This window comes from Zootoca vivipara, chromosome 15 (assembly GCF_963506605.1).
Source record: "Zootoca vivipara chromosome 15, rZooViv1.1, whole genome shotgun sequence".
Classification (NCBI taxonomy): Eukaryota; Metazoa; Chordata; class Lepidosauria; order Squamata; family Lacertidae; genus Zootoca; species Zootoca vivipara.
In genome coordinates, this window is record NC_083290.1 from 15,469,501 (window position 1) to 15,493,351 (window position 23,851).

The 23,851-nt window shown below is 42.8% G+C and overlaps 2 protein-coding genes across 2 annotated transcripts in view; both read left to right on the forward strand.

Moving 5' to 3' along the window:
• Positions 1 to 1,167: 1,167 nt before the first annotated feature.
• HSF5 (heat shock transcription factor 5) lies at positions 1,168 to 17,012 on the forward strand. The gene is made up of 7 exons (XM_060268580.1): positions 1,168 to 2,323; positions 3,713 to 3,812; positions 7,674 to 8,045; positions 11,287 to 11,384; positions 12,520 to 13,050; positions 14,033 to 14,210; positions 16,206 to 17,012. The coding sequence occupies exons 1-7, from the start codon at positions 1,250 to 1,252 to the stop codon at positions 16,274 to 16,276; spliced, it is 2,424 nt and encodes an 807-aa protein (XP_060124563.1). The 5' UTR covers positions 1,168 to 1,249; the 3' UTR covers positions 16,277 to 17,012.
• Positions 17,013 to 19,528: 2,516 nt separating this feature from the next.
• Positions 19,529 to 23,851, forward strand: part of RNF43 (ring finger protein 43) — a 49,956-nt gene continuing 45,633 nt past the window's right edge. Inside the window, exon 1 of the mRNA XM_035139371.2 lies at positions 19,529 to 21,617. Within this exon, the coding sequence (XP_034995262.1) occupies positions 21,381 to 21,617 (237 nt within the window). The 5' untranslated portion in view covers positions 19,529 to 21,380. The remainder of the gene's footprint in view (positions 21,618 to 23,851) is intronic.

The following is a 23,851-nucleotide window of genomic DNA, read 5'->3' on the forward strand; positions in this document are numbered from 1 at the left end:
ATGAATGAGAAAATCCAGATTTTCGCAGGTATCAGAAGACTGCAAGGGGAACTTTTTGCGAGTCGCCTATCCCAAAGATAGCCTGGCAACACACAAGGCACATGCCGCATGTGCAATACGTTATCGTGACTATTTACTTGTCAAATTATTGTTGTCGTTGTTGTGCCTATTGTCGTAAACAAAATCTGCCCTTACTCCTTTATGGGCTATACAAGAGCCCTTATAGTCTCCTTTGTATGTTCTCCATTGGTAGGAGAAAATAACAGAGGCCAACCAGAGAATATTGAGAAGCAAAGCAGCTAGTAAGCCTGGTCTTTATTAAAGCTGTTGTAACAGGGTGCTCCCCTCACATGCAGGAGAGAGGACCCAGAACAAAGGTGTGCGTGCCCTTATATAGACATTTTAAATTGCCCACCCTGGAGTCCAAGGCACCCCCCCCCCAAACCTCATACATACATCATATAAGGGGTGTAGCCCAATACTACCCAATATATCGTACTGGTCTACAGCAGAAATTTGAATTTTGTTGTTTTTCCTGTCTGCCAGGTTATCTAATAATGCCTGATCTGATTGTCTTTCCTGGTAGTCTGGTCATTCCTTTGAGATGGTAATTACTGAATTCCTGAGAAAATGGGAAGGTTTCTTTCAGCTCCTCCCTCCTTGCAGAGAAACACTTGGGTCAGCTTAGGAGTCAAAATGGTTTCAGGAATGTCTTCCTGTACTGTTTCAGACATGTGGTTTATATATTTATGTACGTGTTTGCCTTGTACATTTATGAACAGTTAACACATAGCCATAGCTGCCAAGTTCTCCCTTTTTTAAAGGGAAATTTCCTTATGCTGAATAGGCTTCCTCGCGAGAAAAGGGAAAACTTGGCAGCTATGCACATAGCTAAGACTTTAAAATTCCTATAACAATTCGACACTATATTTTTATGGGTTTGCCTAATCGCCGTTGTTGTGGGGGGTCGGTTGTGCGGTTTTGGCGGGAGAGAACGAGAGCGGCCTCGGCGCGTGCCTCGCCCGCCCGCCTCTGCCTCGACGGCGGCCCCGCGGGTGATTGACGGCGGCGGCCGTTGGGGGAGGAAAAAAAAAAAGCCGCCGGTCCCTCGCGCCGTCCGTTGGGCCGTCCTGAGGCGGGGGCCATGGGGGCAGGAAACGAGTGAAAGGAAAGGGGAAAGAAGGAGGGGTGTCTCGCTCTGAGGTGCGCGCGAGGCCTCGCCGCCCGTTTTTCCCTCCTCAGAAGCGCAATGGAGGACCCGCTGCTATCGGCGGCGCCTATCAACCCCAACAACTTCCCGGCTAAGCTGTGGCGACTGGTGAACAGCCCGCGCTTCCGCTCCATCCGCTGGGACGCCCGCGGCGAAGGGCTCCTCATCGACCAGCCCTTGTTCGAGGCGGAGCTCCTGGGCGCCGGGGGAGGAGGAGGAGCCGGGGGAGGCGCGGCGGCGGCGGCCGTTGGGGGAGGCGGCCCAGGCGGCGATGGAGGCGGCGCTTCGGCCTCGTCGTCGGGCGTCCCCTCAGGGCCGCCCGCGTCCCCGGAGCTCTTCAAGACCACCAACTTCACCAGCTTCATCCGCCAGCTCAACCTGTACGGCTTCCGAAAAGTGGTGCTGGGCCCGCCCGGAGGGGGAGGCGGAGGAGGGTCGGCCTCGTCTTCTTCGGCCTCCTCGGCCTCCTCCTCTTCCCCGGCTTCGTCGTCGTCCTCGGCCCCCGGCGGCCCTTTGCACCATTTCCACAGCCCGCACTTCCGCCGCGACCGACCCGACCTGCTGGTGCACCTCAAGCGCCTGACCAGCGCCAACAAAGCCAAGCTGGCCGCCGGGCTGGAGGTCACCAGCCGCCCGCCCAACCGCTTCCAGCGCCTCCTCAGCACTTCCCTGCACGGCGGGGATGCCCTCCTGGCGCAGCAGCACCAGCACCACCAGCAACACAACAGCCCCGCGGGGCAGGCCGCCGCCGCCGTGGCAGCAGCAGCAGCAGCCTCCGCCGCCGGGGCGGCAGCCAAGAGCAGCGACAACAAGCCCGGTGAGAGAGACGGCGCGACGCAGCAGCAGCAGCTCCTGCAAGACCAGAAGGCTCTTGAGCACGTGCAGAATAACCACAGCCTGCCAAGGGGAAGAGGGGCCGTCGAGAGAGCCTCCAGGGTTCAACCTCACATCCCCAACCACCCACAAAAAGCATTTAGTTTATTGAACAAGGGCAGCAAAAAGCTTTGTGGCACCCTTTTTATGGATCTGTTTAGGCCAGGCATTCCCAATCTTCGGTCCTCCAGATGTTTTGGACTACAATTCCCATCTTCCCCGGCCACTGGTCTTGTTAGCTAGGGATCATGAGAGTTGTAGGCCAAAACATCTGGAGGGCCGCAGTTTGGGGATGCCTGGTTTAGGCAGCAATCCTAGCTCTACTTACCTAGGAGTGAGCTCTGTGGGATTCAGTAGAGCTTACTTCTGAGTAGACATTTAAATTGCTTACAGACTGCTTCAGTAATTAAAATCCCAGTGTCCTGTGCAAAAGAATAAAAAGCATTCAATGCATGTTTTAAAATTCACCAATATAAAATAACAGCGTAAAATAAATTTTTATCTGTCACCAGTAATATATAGGTCAGGTAAATAGAAAAGGCTTAGATGGAACTAAGAAATTTTTAGTATATGTAGTTGGCATGTGCCTTATTTCCAAATATGAATTAGCGAAAGATGAGGCTTAAAATTGAAAAAGGCATAAACATTCTGCTTCAACAGAATCACCAAGTGTTCTCCACAGTTGACAGCTCTATGTGTAGATTACACATGTATATGGTCATACAGGATGGAAGTCCACAGAAGTTCATGTCATAATAAATGTACTAGTCTTTAAGATGCCACAAAACTTGGTCTGCTGCAGAAACAACACACAGTGACCCCCTGGTTCTTAGCAGCCCTTTGAAAGCTGCTGCCACTCAAAATACAGAATTGGACTGTATGTTCATGGCCCCTTACAACAAAATCCACTCATTTTTACATGGAAACTTCTAGTCCCACATAACTCTGTGAATCTGGTTGCAGTTACTCAGTGCTGATGTGGAATGCATATGACAGGCGCGCACCAGAGTTTAGTTCTAGCATTCAGATTTAAGCCCCCTATGAACACCTCCCACAAGTTGAAAGCACCTTGGTACCACCTGTGGACATGGTTCCATTCATACACATACCTCTCCCCAATTTCCTAGGGTATGAAAATAGACCCTGTTGAAATCCATCTAACCTCTTTCCAAGTAATCATGCCATTCACTTCAGTTCTAACATTCTCTGAAACAGCATTTTGCTCCAGATTAAACCTCATCCTCCCGATCTAAAATCACAAAAATGCTTGTTTGAATCTCCCACTGCATCTGTATGTACTGACTGAAAGGGCAGGAGGAAAATCCATTCTGTTCATAGCTGCCAAGTTATCCCTTTTTTACAGGGATTTTCCCTTATGCTGAATAGGCTTCCTCGCGAGAAAAGGGAAAACTTGGCAGCTATGATTCTGTTACCATCTTAAGCTATCCAGCTTCTGAGTACCATAGGAAAGTTCAGATACCTCCACAAGCATCTAATTTATATTAACTAATTTTAAACAAGCAACCTCAGAAAACAAGATCACAGGATTTTCACAAAGTCATACTCCAGAAGTTTTGTGGTGGTAACAGGTGCTCTATTTCCTTCCCTCTCCCACTCCACGTGTTTCAGCTCTGCAATGCCTTAGCTGAGAAGACTCCTCCCACCACAAACTCCATCTACGTTACTGTTGCACTCGTGATAGAGATGTGGGGCAGAATTCTCTTCTATTGCAAATCAGTGCAGAATAACTCCCCCTTCGTGATACTGTCCTATTACATAATCCATATTCTGTAAATTTCAAGTTTGCTTTCCTCAAAAGACCATGGAAAATAAAGAACCTGAGATCCTAGTCAGGGCTATAATTTATTTTAAAAAATTGAGGAGAAACAGGTGGTTAAGTGGACTGAATTTTGCTGCATAGATATGCCCACAAATACATTATCTGCTCCCTACCTTTAGGGCAAGTGTGCACCAGCTCATTTTATACATTAGTTGCTGCTATATACTGCAATTAGCAGTGCAGTTTGTACCTTGTATCATGCGGGGTCCCCCCCCCCCACAAGAGAAGGTAGAGCACCTCTAAAAAGAAGAATTGACTCCTACAATGCCCCATGAGCAAATCAGGTCTTGCTAAACAAATTGGACCATTTCTTATCCTAGCCATTGTCTCACTCTTCCTCTACTACTTTCCTCAGCACAAGGAATAATTATATTTATTTTTATAGCTGCTACAACTAAGCAACATTCACAAGCCTCTCCTCTTTTGCATACCCAGTAGGGTGCACAAATGACTACACCAGGCATCCCCAAACTGCGGCCCTCCAGATGTTTTGGCCTACAACTCCCATGATCTCTACCTAAGAGGACCAGTGGTCAGGGATGATGGGAATTTTAGTCCAAAACATCTGGAGGGCTGAAGTTTGGGGATGCCTGGACTACACAGTATTTCAAGCCCGAGCCCCAAACCCAAAGAGGATGTGTAGCTGATAGTCCTACTAGGTTAATGAGACGAAAGGAAAGGAAACAGGAGGCAAAACATTCAGTTGGAGATTGTCTTCCCTCCATTTTTAACATAATATACATTTTTATTGATATCTATCCTCCTCTCCCCCCCCCCCCAGCTCAGCCTGAGGAGGAAATGCATAAACTGCTAACCTCTGCAGGGAGATAAAGGCCCACCCTTTAGAAGAGCAGTGCATTTGCCTGAGATATACATCTTATAGACCGGGACTCTTCACACAATACACAATTCCTACACAAATGTCACATCCATACAAGAAAAGCCCACAAATACAATAGAATGTGACAAACAGGAAACTGGTCTATGCAGCACAGTATTGTCTGCGCTGACTGGCAGGGTCTCTCCAGGGTTTCAGGCAAGGAGTCTCTCCCAGCCCCTTCTGGAGATGATGTGTATTGAACCTGGGACCTTTTGCATACCACTGCGCTATGGCCCTTGTTATTTTCATTTTAAACAAATTTATTTAAAACATTAATACTCCACTTATCCTCAGTTTAGTTCAGGGAGGTGAAAAACAATGAATTAAAGCAATGTTAACTGTTGTAACTGGAAATGCTGAAGCAGCAAGTTAAAAAGCAACAGATTGACATTAAAAATATTTTAACTAGAGATCCTATAGGAATTATATAAAAATAAAAATACAAGGACAACTTCTCATGGTCAAAAAACTTTCCTGAAGAGGGTTTTATCCACCAGTAGAAGGCCATTATAAAGCAGGAAAAACTAGCCTTTCAGAGGTAGTTCCAGGGTGTGAGCGCAGCCACTAAAAAGATCCTCTCCCTGGTCACAGCTAAGCAAGCTGGGAACTTTCGGGTGAATACGAGGCTTCTGTAAGCAGGAAGGTTTTTACATGAGAAGGCAGTTGTTCAGAAATCCTGGTCCTAAATCATGAACAGCTTTAATTGTCATCACCAGCACATTGATTTGGGTCCAGAAATAAATTGGAGGCCAATGCAATTGTTTCAGTAAAGGATTTATGCCATTGGTAGGGAAACTAAGGCCCAGGGGCCATATCCAGCCCAATTGCCTTCTCAATCCGGCCCGTGGACAGTCCGGGAATCAGTGTGTTTCTCATGAGTAGAATGTGTCCTTTTATTTAAAATGCATCTCTGGGTTATTTGTGGGGCCTGCCTGGTGTTTTTACATGAGTAGAATATGTGCTTTTATTTAAAATGCATCTCTGGGTTATTTGTGAGGCATAGGAATTTGTTCATTTCCCCTCCCCCTCCCCAAATAGTCCGGCCCCCCACAAGGTCTGAGGGACAGTGGACCGGCCCCCTGCTGAAAAAGTTTGCGGGCCCCTGATTTATGCCCTCCTAACAGATGCAATCCCCTTGCACCCACCCCGGTTAACAACCTGGCCACAGACTTATGGTAGTTTCCATGCACTTCTCAAAGGCAGCTCAAATAATCTAGACATGATATAAGTAAGGTATATGTCACCATGGCCAGCTCTGCAGTATCAGCTGACAGTAATTTACCTATGGTTTAGACTACTATAATGTACTTTGTTCCCTTTGAAATAAGTTTGGAAACTCTGGTTAGTTTTAAAAAACCAAACAGCTGTGAGTCTGCTAACTGGGAGAGGGCTCTGCCTCACGAGACTGAAGGTCTATCTAGTCCAGCATCCTGTTCTCACAGTGGCCTACCAAATGCCTTTAAGAAGCCCACAAGCAGAAGATGAGTGCAACAGCACTTTATTGATTTGTGATTCCCTGGCAGCCAGCAGTTGGTATTCAGGGACATACGTACCCTGAATGGCCTGGTCTGTTTCTGGACCCAGCTCTGCATACTGGTGCTTACCTTTAGAGCCCTTCAGGGTTTGAGACTAGAATTCCTGAAAGAGCACCTATTTTCACACAGATCTGGCCATACACCGAGATCATCCTTGGAAGTCCTTCCCTGTAATATAATAATAATAATAATAATAATAATAATAATAATAATAATAATAATAATAATAATAGCAGCAAGTGGCAACCAGAAAAAGGGAAGATGATGTCCCATTTCCAAGGTATGCATGCTAGAGACGCTCTCCTGGCTTTCCACACTGATGCTGTTTAAGCATTAGTTAAAGCTCTTTCTTAGTTATTTTAATTGTGAATATTAATTTTTGGTTAAAACAAAATAAAAAAATACTTCCAGTAGCACCTTAGAGACCAACTAAGTTTGTCATAGGTATGAGCTTTCGTGTGCATGCACACTTCTTCAGATAAGTGAATTTTTGGTTAGTTTTTTATTTGCTCTTCTGTTGCTTTTAGATTTTATTGTGTTTTTATTTCTTTATTTTAAAATTTAATAACAATAGTTTGTATATTTGTTATAAACTTCCCTGAGATCTTTTTGGGCTGCAGGATTCAAATACCTTAATATATAAAGGAAAACTGTGTCCAGTTTCAATTTGCACATATAATTCAAAAGAGTTTGCAACACTGATGTAGCAGTAAAGTCAGGCTATTGCCATCATGGTCCTGCCTGCCATCTAAATGGCATCTTCTGATTCTGAACTGGAAATTCAGGCTCTAAATTCAGGCTCTAAAGTTTAAACTTTGTAGTGAGATCCTGGGCATAGTTTGATGCGAAAATTGGAAGGGCTCACAGTTAAATCCTGGATCAGGGCTGTACATATGGATGGACAAATACGTCAATTTCAGTTTCTCTGGTTCCTCATTTTTCCAATCTTAAATCCAGTTCACATTTCTGCAGCAATTTTTTTTTATAATCCTCAAGAAAATGTGTCAGCTGTTAATGTGAATTTCTCATAATAAGCACATTTCTGCATGCAGTTTTGACTATTTTTTGCAAGCAGTTTCCCAGGTGCAGAATATGTTTTTTGTATGTTATTTTCAGTAATATATGCATTTTTGTGCACACTTTCCCCAAACTCAGCAAATACAATAGAGATAAAAATCATGAAGACATTTAAATCAGAAATAACTTAAAATTCTTGCTGAAATAAAAAAAAGTCTTGCTCTCTGTAATATTTTAATTATAGCTAATATTGAGGTAGCTACTGTTTTATGCTTTTCATTAATTCAGTGAATACTTTCTTTCCCTCTCCCTATGCAGCACCACTGACTTTAGGACAGTTTCACCGGTCTTTTCGGCGAGATAATTTATCTCCATACTCATACCTGTCACCATCATCTCACAACCAAAATACCTTCCCACTCAAAGGTTCAGAACGGACTCCTCTTCCTCCAAGAACATGGCAGAACTCCCTTGGGATGCTCCCAGGGCAGGTGGAAACATCAACTTTTTCTGACAAAGGAGTTCCATTTCCTGTGCTCCAGAGGTTTCCAACTGAGGTAACTTACACTCTGCAGCCCAGCGCTACCTCAGTGCACATTCAGCAAGGACCACAGACGATTGCTGCATCATCCCAGAAGTATACCAGTTACGCAGCTTCAGCACCATACTCCCAAGCTTACTACCCAACAGGTAACATGATCTAGGTATTTCAGAAAACAACAACATACAAGTGTGCTTTAATGCAGGGTGGGCAGAAAGCAGGTGATAGATAAAGGGATTATTCAGAATAGATTGGGAAGAATTTCTGACTCCCAGTTGTTTAACAATACGTAGTGTTAACAGTAGCAATAACAGACCGCTGCCCCCCTCACCTAAAAAAAAAGGGGGGGGAGAAAAAGGCTGTTAGAAACTCTGATCTGTAGTAATTCAGATATAGAATGATATTTACGTAGGGTATTCAAGTGTAGGGCTCATGGATTATAGGGTAGACCATTTACTCTGCCCCATGGGCCACTATTTTGAATCTGGCTTCCTTCACAATTTTGTACCTTTAGCCAGTTGCAGGACATTAATTTGGTGGATTTCTCATCAAAGTAAATTCCACAGGCCTAATGTCTGTCCTGGATGAATCTATATTATATATAGTGGAAAGAAGGAAATGAAAATAAAGTAAATCCAAAACAAACCCTAAACAAATGCTTGAATTTTTTTCAAAAGATATGTCCCGTTTGAACAGTGCTTGGCCCTTTATACAAGACTTATATCACTGCAATTGAACACTGATTACAGGAGCGTTAAGTATGCTTTCTCTGTATTAAACTGGTCTGGTTATTTAGTATTGGACTGGCGTTAGTTAAAAGGCACAGGTCATTGTGGATTATTTTTTATTTCATAGTCCCATCCACTCTCCTCGTTACATATTTTGGAAGGAAACTTGTGACACTGTTGTAGGGCATTTAGTGTGGAATCACCATTCCTCATTTTCTATTTTTTTGCAGTCCATCCACACAACATTGTTACCAATCTTCTTATTTTCCTGGAGGCTTTTCGAAAAATGGTTCATAGTGCTCCTTTTCCATCTTTTCAAAAGGTGTGGTTTAATTGCTTATAGTGGGCAGAGGAATCTATCACCATTTTTCATATCTGCTGCAATTGTTTTCTGGTGTGTGGGTTGGGAACGCTGTATTGGTGCTACTTTCCCAGCAGGGAGACAAACTTCAACTGATCAATGTTACTGGATGTATTCAGAACTTACCATAATGACACACAACCAGATTCAGAAGAAGGAATATATAAAGCGAAGTGGCCTCTGAAATACAGTGGACATTATGTGAATGACGCTGTGCATATACAATATAATATGTTACATATGGGCAGAGAGACAAAAGTATGAACTTAACAAAAATATCACAACAGAAGGACAGGAAAAATTAGATACTCTAAACAAGTGTATGCCCACTAAGGAACAGGCTTGGCTTATGGCTCTTCCTTTGTTCACCTGAAAATTATGTTGCAATACTTCCCATCTTTGCCCCCCATTGTTTAATTCATTCATTCAATAATGGGGGGAAAGTTTGTATGCACAGATCAGCTCTTGTGGGAACAAAAAAAGGATGCTGCACTGGGAAGAGATTCATCTGCTAATTGGAAGCATACATGCAGAACAATCTGGCTTACACATCCTTCTCCTGCAGGCTTGTTTGGAGGAGTCCCAAGAAGAGCAGCAGGTACACAGCCGTCTCTTCTTGTGGCTTCCTCGGTAAGAGTGGGTTTTTAGGTTTTATCTGTCCCAACCATTAATGGAGCCAGGTTGGGACAGATAGATCTGACCTATTGGGACACAATTTATTGTAGAAATGTTGTGCAAACCAGCCCTGAGTCTGGTTAATCATCTTGGGCTTGGAAGCTGTTTTCCTGGGTCATATAGAGAAGTAACCCCCATGGGGTCTTTTTTGCCAATATTCAGAGCATGGTGCTTGGACTATCTACATGAGGTTTTACCTGCCGCAGGCACCTCTAGCCTAAATTAATTACTTGCCTCTTCTTTATAGTCTGCCATGCCAGCAGTGAACTTTATAGTCTGCCATGCCAGCAGTGACCTGATTTCATTTTAGTTTGGATGAGACATGCAGTTCTTTAAATTTTAGAGCTTTTGTTTACAACACAATAAGTTTGCAATTGCCACTCATTTGTTGGGCGAGTATGGATCCTGATATATCTTGAGGATTTTTCTGGTCCTAGTTAGAGTAGTAGAAAAATGTAATTCCCCCTTGAGCTGGTACCACACTTGTGAACATAAGTTGGTTGCCAAATTGCAGCAACTGCCCTGTGGGAAGGGGCCTCTGATGCCTGCTCCTGCTCCAGTGAGGCTGGTGTGGTTCTTGGGTCACCTCCAAACTGTTAGTTTTCTGAAGGGATTCAAGCACATAGCAGGAAATTTAGGTTTGCACAAGTAAAGTGGATTAAAGGGCTCTGTTTCCCCAGTGAGAGAAATCCACTTTAAAAAAAAATAAAGCTGACTTTTTGCAGTTGGAAAAGTGATGGGAAAATGTGTGGGATGAACACAGGTTTAACAGGCAACACCTCACAAGCAGATCAAAATGAATTTTCAATGTTGTATAGCCTCTCTGCAAAATCAGAACTCATGATCAATGAAGACTTGATATAGTCTAGCCTCCATGTAAGCTTTGTACTGTACAAGCAAATGTGGAAGAGCTCTGTTGTATTTTATAAGTGCTGTTAGCCACCTTGAGGACACTAGTGAAAAAGCAACTAAAAAAATAATACATGAGCGCAGCGTGGAATTTATTTATTTAACAAAATTCATGTAAAACCAAAGAAACATCAAAGTGGTTTACAAAAAAGTGGAATACGGTTGCATGATTGTTATATATCTTTTAAAGTATGCTTTGTAAGATCACTGCGAAAAGCAGTACAAATCCATACTCATCCCACTGACTGAAGTTCTAAATAAGTTTTATCATTTATGTTCATGTATGGTGTGAATGTCTTCTAAATTAAGGAAAAAAACTGGAAACAAAATAAGATAGACATTTATTCATATGTAAAAATCTAGACATTGTTCAGCAGGACCATATACTTTAAAGTAGAGCATGGGATTTTAAAAACGAAAATAGTAACAAACATCCGCAAAGCTATTCTCTCTTCTGGCAAGAGTACCCTGCTATTTTTGAAACCCTGTGTTTTTGCTTTCTATGTACGTCTTTGCCAAGCCATGCATTCCTCCTCTTTAATACCTCTCTGAAACCAGGCTCTTCCTTCTCCATTATGTGCAGATAGAATATTGCATTTTTGTGCTAGTTTGGAGCTAGTAGAACTATAGTATGTATTTAAAAATACAATCCAGAGAGGTTTCTTAATGGTTGGGAAAGTTTATTATTATTATTTTACCTTTTCTTCCCTTTTCCAGCTGTATTACAGTGTTGCTCTCCACCTACCCACATGGATCCCTTAAGTGGCTGTGCTAGTCCTACTGCCTCAACCTATACACACTGCAGTTATTTTCAGGTGAGTCAAATAAGCAAGTACATTGGCCATGATCTAATGAGCCACTTTAGGCATACCTAATGCAATATTTGACTTTGAAGAGCAGACTCTTTTGATGTGCACATCGCAAACTGTTTTTGAAGCTCTCCTCTGTTTCAAAAGTGGATTGCTATATGCCAGAGAGGAGCTGCAGATTGAGAAACACAAAACCAAAGCTTCTTTGGTCATGCAGAACAAATTGAACATGTTTTTGTATCATAGCCCATGTATCAAGAGAGTTTCATTCTAGTTCGCTACTTCGGCTACAGTACATATCAATGCATAAGAAGCGTTGTTTTGCAAAATTGAAAAATAAATGGAAAGAAAACAATTCATATAATCATAGAGCTGGAAGGGACAGTAGTAGGTTATCAAGTCAATGTAAGATCTGCAATGGAAGAGACAACTACAGCATCCTTGACAGACGTCCATCCAGTCTCTGCTTAAATAATTCGTAAATGAAAGAATAGGGTGTGAACTCTTTACATTGTTTTGGAGCCAAATGGATTGATATAAACAAGTACTCATAAATAACTAAGTTTCAAAGAGAATCAAAATTACTTTTCCTTTTAAAATCATTTTCTTCAGCGCAGGCCACAATCCTTTCCATCTGATGTGTTAATGGTATCGAAATAAAACATTTTTGTTTTTAATGAACATCAAAAATGCAGCAGCTCAGTGGTAGAACACTTCATTGAAAAGTTATCAGGTTCAATCCCCAGCTTCTCTAGCTAAATCTTTGTAAATCATCATCATCATCTAGAATGCACCAGGGTATCTGACATAGTATTAGAAGCTTTCCATGTTCATATGTTCCTAACCCAAAATGCATTAATAATGCTTCATGCCCCTTGTCTTCTCCATACTTACAAATTACACCTTATTAGACAAGGCTTATTGTTCATTTGGTTGGTCAAATGGAAGTGTTTGAAGTATTAAGCCAAACCAGAATGATAATGTTAACGTGGTTTTAATGCATGTTTGTATGTGATTTGGTGGCATTTAACATTGTTTGTGAAGGGTCCAGTTGACATTGTTGAAAGAGCATAATGTATATGCCAAAAACAAATACAGTAGATAAATGGAATAAATATATTTGTTGCTTTTACCTTGCCAGAACCCACCAATGCAATCTTCATACCCTGTTGAATTTCTGCCTTCTAACTGGTCCTGCAACACCTCTGATGAAAACAAGAAGACAGAAGTAAACTTGGAGGCTGTCTTCCAGATTGTAGATGAGATGCATTCATCCCCCAAGTTGGAAATGGTGAAGGTGGAACCAGTGGAGAGCCAGTGTCCAACTTCACAGCCAAACCGAGGCCAGCAGTTGCTAGTTAATCCAGGGAACAGTGATGCACCTTCTTCAGGCCAAGCTAGCCACCTAGAACCTCTGACACCTGTGGGCTCAGATATTACATCCTTTGTGGTGGAATCAGAGCAAGCTATAGCATGTTCCTTGCCACAGTCTCCTGAGTTTATTTATACTATCCACACCACTGAACCAGTGGAGAATACTGCAGCACAAATAGTGCAGCAGCCTGCAGCCACACAGCCAACACCAGCAAAGCTGAAAGAACAGCTGAACCAATCTTCAACACAGTCTTCCATGGTGTTTGTACAGGAGGAACTTCCCTTCAGTCAGCCGCAGGTATGGTGTAATGCAGTGCAAAGGTGTACCACATTCTGCAGTGATAACCTAGCCTGAATATTTTTATGTGACAAACCAATATTAATAATAATAATAATAATAATAATAATAATAATAATAATAATAATAATTTATTATTTATACCCCACCCATCTGGCCGGGTTCCCCCAGCCACTCTGGGCGGCTTCCAACAAAACACTAAAATACAAAATTCCATCAAACATTAAAAGCTTCCCTAAACAGGGCTGCCTTGAGATGCCTTCTAAAGGTCTGGTAATTGTTGTTCTCTTTGACCTCTGGTGGGAGGGCATTCCACAGGGTGGGCGCCACTACCGAGAAGGCCCTCTGCCTGGTTCCCTGTAACTTGGCTTCTCGTAGCGCGGGAACCGCCAGAAGGCCCTTGGAGCTGGACCTCAGTTTATTACTACCAATATAACTTATATCTACAGCATTGTTCATTTTCCAAAGTTATAAACATAAACATTCCATATTGCATGTCACATTGACTATTTAGATCAGGCACCCCCAAACTTTGGCCCTCCAGATGTTTGGACTACAATTCCCATCATCCCAAACCACTGGTCCTGTTAGCTAGGGATCATGGGAGTTGTAGGCCAAAACATCTGGAGGGCCGCAGTTTGGGGATGCCTGATTTAGATCACTGTATAGGTTTTGCCGAGAGACGTAATGCAGAAAGCTAGTGTGGTACTGGGGAGACTTAAGTTCAATTCCCCACTCATCCAGAAAGCTCTCACTGGTTGACCTTGAGACAATCCTTTTCTCTTAGTCCAATCTCACTCACAAAATTCTGAGTACATATAAGATAGGGTGTAGAGAAAACCCTAGTCACTTTCTTGGTCTCCTTAAAGTAAGGGCAGGAGATACATGTTTCAAATAAATAATATGGTGTAATCTTCAAGGGACTGTTAAAAGGACATTTATGTTAACACTTCATGGGGAATTTTTTGTGCGTTTTTTAAAGGAGGATCCCAGTATCAAGTGTCAGACAAATCCATCAGAGACAGTTGTGTCTTCAGAGCAGATAGGATTCCTCCTTTCGGAGGTGGGTCCTCTCAGCAAATGTGCCAAAGATTCAGTTTCATCCATCCAAACCAAATGCAGAGAAAGAAGGAGCAGTTCACAGAAGGGCAAATCCCCTGGTAAGAATGGCAGGTTTTAAGGATTTGTTGAAACAAATGTATTGTTTTGTGACACCCCAATCTCTGAGCTGTGTGAAATTCCTGGGTTTCCAGGTGCTTACCCAGGGGTCGTGCTTTCTTTTGGGAATGAGGCACAGCAGAGACTGAAGTGTCTTTATGATATATGGTTTATTTACACATACTGTATATACAACCAGAGCCCACAATGGAAGGGTTAACAGTATTAGCACCCCAAGAGGTTTTTGTTTCTCCCATAGCCACAGGCTTGGATTCAAACAGACATCAAACATTGCTTTTGACTCTCTTTCTAGCTTGCTGCTTTTCTTGTAGGTCACACCCCTCCTAAACTCTAAATTCTGGATTTATCTGTTGAGGGAGGGGCCCCCAAACATTTGTGTCTCCCCCGAAGCCCCCTTAAGCCTGTTTAATAGCTCATCACCCAGGCCATCACCTCACAGGAAGCTAGCTTGGCTTGATTAGATTTAAACACTTGATGGATATAGGGATTAATGGGATCTGGTACCCATAAACTCAAAGCAGTATTTATACTGAATGCTAGGAATGTGTACTAGCTATAAGATTTGACTGTTGCTTTGTGTCCCTCAGGACTGAATTAGATTTGTTAAAAATGAGGGTGTTGTGTTCTCCACATTCACTATAACGTCACCTCTAAAAATGGCTATACCTTTCCCCCTGTTTTCATAGAACCGAATAAAATTTGCAGGCATAGCAAATCATCCAGGGGTTTTGTGCAAACCACCTTTAAACTTTGATTTTTTAAAACAAAGGGAAAGTCTAAATTTTCATTTTCTGCCATAGTAGAATGCAATTTGCAGGTATGGTCACCCCTTCTGAGGGAATGGAGCCTGCCTAATTTCACAATGATGGCTGTAGTGATTCTCCTGCAAGGACAGAATTTACCATTTTGGGGCCGGTACATAGGGGATAGAATGAGGTGGTGGTGGAAGAAAGAGCATAGATCCCTAGGAATGGGGTGGGCAAAATGTATCACACCCCAGCAAGGGCTCAGTGTTAAATATGGTTAGTGCTAACAAGAGTTTATTCATAATCAAGGTGTGAAGTTGGTTAATAATCCTGGTTAGACAATGCATCCTGATTAACCTTCGTTCTAGTGTAACCTTTAACAGTGATCAGAGTGACTGAGGAAGACATTAAACATGAGAGGCGAGCAGGTAGGGGAGGGGGTGTAGGATCTGCTGACCTGCTGCTGATCTCTGGACAGTGATTAAGGGACATAGTTAAATCTCTGTTTGCCCTGTCAGTAATACATTTTTAACATGAATCACATTGTAGATGAGTAGGGCAGAACTACATGTTACATTACACTCTTGTGTTATGAAATCCTGATCCTTTGCAGAGCAAACCCTGAAAGGTGTGCACTGCACTAGACAAGAGTTTGGCGAAAAGGAAGAGCTCCATCATTCTCTGGGACTCTGTTCCTACAGAAGTTGTTGTTTAATTTATGAATCACCTTTTGCAAGTGTTTCAAGGCAGTTAACAAATATGCCATAAATACTGCTAAACAAATTTAAACCACACAAAACAACTAAATAAAGATTTTTAAATAATACAAACTGGACACCTAAGACTGAGACCTTTTCATTCAGAAACAAAAATATCTTGAAGTGCTTCTAGAATGTACAGACCCTGCGTACCTCTTGTGTGCTGTTCCACAGAACGGGCAGCCACCCTGAAAGCCCTGCTCTAAGTTACTTCTGAGTGGGCTGGCTGGATAGCTGAGCTGGTTAGAGTGTAGGCTTCTGTTACTGCTGCCAGTGCTCTGAAACCATTTTTAATTTACTGACACGGGGCTTGAACCTCCCAAGGATAAAGGCAGGTATTGGTGGGTGAGTTTCATGTGGAAAGTAACTGGCAAGGGAAGGCCTGAGCACTCATTTCTGCCTCTTAAGATGTAGTATGCATTTCCAGTGCCCTCCAAAGCAGATACTGAATTGCCCTTTCCATTCCTCCTAGATCTACATCTGCTAGTGGATGTGGCTTGCAAACAAGAACATTTTCCAAAGGAAGAAGAATTAAGGGAGTGAGAACTTGGTGGAAAGTGTGTGCAAATGCTGAGTAGTGGCCAGCTGGGGAAGAGCAGTGCCTTTCACTCCAAAAGGACTTTTGATACTTTTCCTTCGTTATTAACAAAACACTCTCCTTATCTGGTCATTTTTGTTTCACATGTAAATAGTCCCGTCATTGTTTTTATTATACCTCTTTCATAGGTTTAAATATTTTTTCTGGTCAATTTCTCCTGATTTATTTGCCCAAACTCTTTAAAAGTAGAAAACATGGTCTCTTGATAAACAGGAAAATTTAACATCCTCAGGGAGCTGTTCCAGTTGCAGAATGTTCTTTGTTTTGCACTGGAATGTCTACACTATGTTGTAGCAAACAGCAGCAGCAACACCTCCCACCCCTTAGGACTGTTTAAAATTCATTTGGAGAGCATTTAAAGGTGGAGGGTTTTCCAAAATGAACAGAACTCAAAGGAACTTGAGGTCTCAAAATCTGAGGTCCAAATCAGTCATTAATTCTAGAAAGGCATGCTCAGAATGATGAGTTCATATTCTAGGTGATTGCACAGGAAGTTTTCTTCTTTTTTGTATTTGTTCCTTTTCAACAGCAAATATTATCTTGTCTAAGAGAACAGCTGCTGCATATTTTATGTTAATGGAGCATTCTTGGGTTTTAATAATTTCCTCATTCTAGAGGCACTTTATAATAATTAGTTAAGGCAATTGTTGTTTTACCATATTGCTTTGTTTAAATATATCTTCTCAGGCTATTTCAACTTGTTTAATATAATTATATTTATTGATAATATATGTTAAAGAGCCATGTCTTTGTACTCCTATTTATTTGCGTTGTAAGTATATTGGTATATATATATGTGTGTGTATGTGTGTGTGTGTGAGAGAGAGAGAATGATGTAGCACGGTGAGAATGTGCTTTAAGCTCGTTCACTCATATTTTCAGTGTCAAAGTCTGCAACTTTGAAAAATGCACAAGAAAGTACTTGAAAAAAAGCAGAGAACAAACAGATCTGCAGCTTATTGCTCTCTTACAGTCATTATCTCCCAGTACCCGTGTGAACAGCAGGATGAACCAAGGTCAGATGTACATACTCTGCTGGAGCCTCATATTAGACAGAGATCTTAATGTTATGTCTTTTCCTTCAGAACTGCCATTGCATAGATTACCAGATATTTTGAATACTTTGAGATAGCACTCACTTAGTCTTCTGCAACCTTGTTTGTCCATCTTGAAATTCAGTATTATTTTAAGACAAGCAGGTCAAATTGAGCTGGGAAATGCCATTGTAATCAGGGACTATCTAGCAGGGTCTCTGAGATGCTGAAACTGAATGGTAAGAGTTGTAGTAGTCATGTTGCTTGAATCCAAAATAGCTTAGTGATGGGTGTTTGGCGCCAGACTAGTATTGATCCATATTAATGCAGACAAAGCTGATTTTTTGACACTCCTTCATAGGATTATTCCAAAATATCTCTAGTAGTCATTTATGAGCAATCAGTAAAGTAAGAGCTTTCACATGGGTCTGCAGTTTTAAAGCAGAATTAGGAAATTGTAGTATTCATTATCTTTCTCCTCTCCATGAGCTAATTGAAACAAAGAGGCCAAGGAGCTGGATCTCCTGCCATATTTATAGGCACAATTATTTAATTTTACTGGCTCTTGAGCATTTGTAAGATACCAAAAGAGAAAGGACATTCACACTGTCTAGAGAAATCTGCATAGAAATCTGCACAGTATCGCTGAAACTAATAGAACAGGGTTAAGTCTCCAGAACAGTCTTCTCAGTGTTTCCACAGTTTTAGCCCTAATGTATGTAGTCAATAAACAATAAAGTGCCCACTCCAAAGAAGTCTACTGTTTTGTAGTTTGTTTTAAATTGAGTAGTGAATTACAAAAACATCCCACCCACTAAGTGTGAAAGGAGACTTGCATATCCATTGAGTTGTAACCTTCTGCTGTAATGGTACAATTCTGTCTTAAAGATCCAACAGCCAAGACGCCTTAGAAAGTGATGGAAGTATTGTTCTGCCACTGAAGACGAAGCCACGCAAGTGGAATGATATGTCCACTGGCAGACCTCCCCTAGTATGTTGATGGAAGCCTCCGCCAGTGTGGATGATCTGGAGTGGACAGAAACAGGGTGCGTTGTGGGCATAAAATTGTTACCTGTATTGCTCCTCTTTATTTAAAGCAAGAAGTTAGAAACCATCGTACATAACACTTTCAACATACATAATGACAGATAATTTACTTAACAGATTACAGGTAGGTAGCTGTGTTGGTCTGGGTCGAAGTAAAATAAAAAAAATTCCTTCAGTAGCACCTTAAAGACCAACTAAGTTTTTATTTTGGTATGAGCTTTCGTGTGCATGCACACGAAAGCTCATACCAAAATAAAAACTTAGTTGGTCTTTAAGGTGCTACTGAAGGAATTTTTTTACTTAACAGAGTTCACAGAACTATAGTACAAATATCCATATTCAGCTTGCCACAATTGTACAAAAGATGAAGCTGGCTTAATGTTTGGATCTTGGCAGTTTTCCTTCTTTTATTTCAGATGATGTAGTTTTTCTCTGTACCTAAACTGATTTTATTGAAAAAAATAGATTTTGTCACAAGTTTCTGTATATCGCAGGATACTTGACTTTCTAGTAACCTGAATGCTGTAACCCAGTGGAGTATATCACATGTGAAGTTACAACTCCCACTTGCAAACTTACTCACCTCTTAGTGATGTCAGAGGAGAATAATACAGTACTGTAGTTGAATTCCAGGTCTCTGACATCACCATGACCTGAAATCTTCCTTGCAGTGGCTACAGCGGGGTGGGGTGGGGTGGCGGCAGTGGCGGAAACATCTCCTAAATCAAAATTAACAAGAGCTGAAGAAAAACTGTGGGATACACAGTTCTCCCTGCTGTGAATTGATTCTTGCTCCTGTGTGGAAGTGTCTTACAGATACTAGCCTCTGTGCTATTTAAAGTGCTACAGTGAAGCTGGTTAGTCTATGCTGGCAAACGAAGGAACCTTAACAATTTTTGTTGGACTGAACTCATTTGACTTTTAATTTCCATCTGTGCTCTTGTTGCGTGCAGTTGTTTGGAAGGGAGAAGTGAGCAAATCTGGCTTGCATAGAAGAGATGATTCGGTTGTCAGACGCGAAGTGAAGGCTGTACTTGAATGCAGTTTAGCCGTGGATCAGGAGAGGGAGTCTAGGAGCTCTGAAAACCAGATTTAGGGGGTGGGGTCGTTGCCTTTGGCTGCTCCACCCTCACTTTGTGTCAGCAGGTAGAAAGTGCTTGCAGTCCCAGGGGAGGGAGGCAGAGAGCAGAGAGCACAAGCTACGAGCCACAGGTTTTTTTTGGAAGGGTTTTTGCCTCCCAGGAGCTGATCCAGTGGTGCTGTTCGGGAAAGGAAGCTCTCCCACAACCTCTGCAGAACTGCCCAAGTCCACTCTACCCCACGGGTCCCTGCTACTCCTTTGAAGAACAAGATCACATTCTCCCTTAAAGCAACCTTCCGAAGTTTGCCGCTGGATTTCTGCTGTTTGAAGCAACTTCTTTCCTGCTCCCTGCTTAGACTTGCTTGCTGTATCTGCTGAAAGAAGGGGGGGGGTTCTGCTCAAACTCGAAAGGAGTTTTCAGAAGTGCTCCTGGATTCCTAGCAAGATTTTTTTAGCTTGCTTTGGAAGCTAGATTGTCGCCACGCCTGGCCCACGAGTCTTCAGCCTGGAGTCAATTTTTCCTTCTGATTCAGACTGGAATTTCACATTTACCTGTATAGAATGTCTCTGCAAGTCTCCTCACTCTCCCCTCACTCCCTGAAATCTGTAAGTAAGATTCAGCACACATTTTGATTGATTACTGAAATATTTTTTTGTCCAGGATTTGTAGTGAACCTTCCAGCTGTTACTTAAACCCATGGATTATCAGAAGCAAACTACATACCAGGTTTGCATGCCACTTAAAAAGAAATATTTTCCCTCCTTTTCTTGACTGAACAAACATTTTCACAGATAAATGTCTATGACTTTCTGCAGTCATGAAGATTTCCTGTGGATATTTTTTTTCTAATGTTTAGGATGCCTTTTATGTTTTCAGTAATGCACATCTAAAAGCGGATATATTAATTCCGAGATTCGCATAGGAATGGAATAAAATGCACAGGTGTCTCTCTCCGTAGTTGTTTTTCCTGTTTGGGGCCTTTTTAAATTTCCGAGATCTGAAAAACATCTAAGCAATGTCTTGTTCCTTTCGTGAATTTAGGGAGTTGCAGATTATACCATCTGGATTAAAAATGACAAACGGGTGGAAAATTCCAACCTAGAAGATTGATTTTAATACCCACAACCAGGTGACTGTGGTGTTGGCACCAGAGGCAGGTGGAGAGAAATAGATGAAGACATAGCTGATGACAGTGATCTTAATTTAACATGAAAAAAACTGGTTGACTGTTCTGACTCCTAAATGGAGCCCCTTCCCAGTCACCATTGCCTGTTCATGTGTGGCATGGAAAGGAGAGAGAGACAAGAATAGTTAACGTTCTTGGAGAGGAGTAGATGGGAAAAGTAACTCACTGGTCAGAAGTCAACAAGGGCTGCTAAGGCCATCTGATATCAGGGGATTGGCCCTGTTTGCCATCCTAGGATATAAGAGGCTAAAAGGATCTGGGAAGCAGAGATTGTCTTTCCATGGGGAACTGCCTCTCTCCAACCACCAGCTCTGACACCCTTCCCAGAAGAACCCAAGAGCTCTTTGTACCCTACGCTCCCCGAGCCCCCTTGGTTCTGCTTACAACGTCTGAGTTCATCTGGAGGAGGAGGAGGAGGAGGACGAGGACCTGACCTGATCCTTGTAATCTTGTGGAGCTTGAGGCCTTCATACACGTGGCACGGAGAAACCCTCCTAGATTGGGGAAAACCAGGAGAACCCGGAGGTAGGGACGGCAGGTAACCCTGCTCTGTTTTCTCCTCTGACCCATTGACTGCCGTCGCCACACGGAGGGCTTCTAATCCTCAACAATTTTTGCCTGTTGTTGGAACCTGCTGGTGGGGTGAGGACACATTCCTGAGCAGTATGTGTGGCCGGAGCGCACTGCTGCACCTGGGAGCATGAGTGTTGGCCCCCAGCTACAGCTGGCAGTCCTCTGGCCTTGGCTGCTAATGGCTACGCTGCAGATACGCCTGGGCTACTCAGGACTGGCTCTGGTGGCGGCCATGGAAGCTGAGCGCTCTTTGGCCCAGAAGGCAATAATCCGGGTGATCCCTCTGAAGCTGGAGCCCCTCACACTGGAAGGAGTCTTCGCAAGTGTGGCCGAGGTCACCCCAGCTGAAGGGAAACTGCTGCAGGTAAGAGGACCTTTATTCTGCTCCCCCCCCAGCCCCTCTCCCTGCCCCACTTCTGTCCAGTGGTTGGTCTGTTGAGTACAGGGGTTTTCCATTCCACCAAGAAACTAAAGCCTCAGAGCTTGCTTTCTTGTGGAGGTGCCCACCTGTCTGGTTTTCAGTGTTGTTTTTTCAGAGTGATAGATGTGCTTTGAATTAGTCCTCTTGCGGCTGCTAAGCAAGCATAAGGTTAGGGATATGTGGCTTCCGTGCAAAAGTGTGAATTCTCTTTGTGAATGAAATGTGAAGGCACCAAATACCTGAGGCTCTCTCTCTCTTTTGGATGCATCATTTTGGTCTTCCTCTATTGCGTCCAGAAACCTTTCCTTCCATTTGGTTTCTTTTGGCGGCAAGGTGCGTTTCCAAATAGTCACCTCGAAATGTGAGTGTTCTGCTCCCTTCTCCTGTCCCAAAGAGCTGTGTTCTGAAGCGATGATCATGTATCTTCTGACCATGAGTTTCTACGATGACTCAGAAACTTCAGTCATGGGTCCTCTTGTTTTGGTCATGAGAGGGAGAGATGCACGAAGGGGCTTCTTGCACATGGGAAAACCCAACGCCCCTCTTTGTGAAGCCCAGTCTATTGTGATGGAGCACAGCTGCTGCTCTGCGTTCGTGTGCCATCTTGCCTCGCAACCTGTGACTCACCTCGCAGGGTCCTCACATGACTTGAGTTCATTGTTCTCAAGGCAAGCTGTACAAAGCCCAGCCGATGCCCTGTAGTTTACAAAATCCAGTTCAGAACCCTTAATGAGTTGGAAGCTGCCGACAGTGGTTGAATTTAGCTGGGTTGAAACCAAAATTGTAAATGAGTTGGAGCAGTTGTGTTGGGTTGAACTGGTTTGAGGGGGCTACTTAGGAGACAGAGAAGAAACAAAAAGTGGCACATTTATTGGGTGGTTTATGAATGCCCATGTGAACAGAAGAAGATAAGAAGAGCCTGCTGGATCAGGACAATGGCCCATTTGGTCCAGCATCCTGTTGTTACAATGGCTGACCAGATGCCTGTGGGAAATGCACAAACATAAGAGCACCACTGTGGCTCAATGGATCAAATGGTTGAGATCCAGGAGTTGAGGGCTTAAGAATGCAACTGCCCACTAACATGAGAGAGAACATGAGTCTTCTCTTGGGTTCCTGTGTCTTCTCTTGGTGGTGTTGGTTAGAGCATCCATCTTGCATGTGGAAGGTCCTTGCTTCTTATTCTCCTAGCATCTGCATCTCAAAGGATCTGACGTGAGTAGAGCTAAGAGCCCTGTCTGTGACTTGGAGAACCTCTGCCAGTCAAAGTAGAAAATGTTAGGCGAGTTGGACCAATTTTTCAATGCAGCACCAGGCAGCTTCATATGATTAAAGGAACATGTACTTGTTTGGGGCAGGCCTATTGCTTTAAATGTGGAAGAGCCTTGCTTCATTGCTGACATCACTTATTAAAGGAACTCAAGTAACAGGCTGGGAAAAACCTCTCTCTGCATGAGATCCTGGCTGCCACTCAGAGTAAGTGATACTGGCTGCAAGGAGGAGCAGCACAAGGCAGCTTCATACATTGCATTGGATTTATTTACTTTTCGGCAATGTTCACTAGATGTCTGATGCTGACATCAGTCAATTATCATAGCTTAGATGCTAGTAGTCATAAAGTTGGCTCTGGATACTTGTTCAGAGAGCTTTGGGCAAATGATTACCTTCTGGAGATGCAGAATCTTATCTCGCAGAGCGGAATGAGATGGTTCTGGAATAGAACATCTCTGATAATTGCAAACAAAAATAAGGTTGCCTCCTGCACACTTCCAGAGCAAAAGAATATCCCATCAACTTGATCTGGCTCTCTCAATATTTTTAGAATCATAGAACTGCAGAATTGAAAGGTACCCCAAGGGTCAGTTAGTCCAACCCCCTACAATGCAGAAATTACAGCTAAAGAATCCATGCAAGAGTAATATTAATATTACTCATAGTTCTTGTATCCCACCTTATTTTGTCCAAGGCTCTCAGAGAAACCTATATGGCATACACAGTAATTTAGCTTATTTTATCTTCAGAACAACCCTATGATATAGATTATGACTGAGAGATAATAAGTGGCCCAAGGTCCCCACCCCTATTATTTATTTACTTTCATGCCACCGGTATGCTTGGAAGTCCAAGAGGACCAGTCCCTGCCTGACGAAGGAACGTAGAGGAATTTGACAACAGAG

Coding starts and splice junctions, on each gene's coding strand:
- HSF5 (XM_060268580.1), top strand. CDS start 1,250: ATGGAGGACCCGCTGCTATCGGCGGCGCCTATCAACCCCAACAACTTC. Junction 3,813..7,673: donor GGGCAGAATTCTCTTCTATT/GCAAATCAGTGC, acceptor CTCCCTATGCAG/CACCACTGACTTTAGGACAG. Junction 11,385..12,519: donor CACACTGCAGTTATTTTCAG/GTGAGTCAAATA, acceptor TTACCTTGCCAG/AACCCACCAATGCAATCTTC.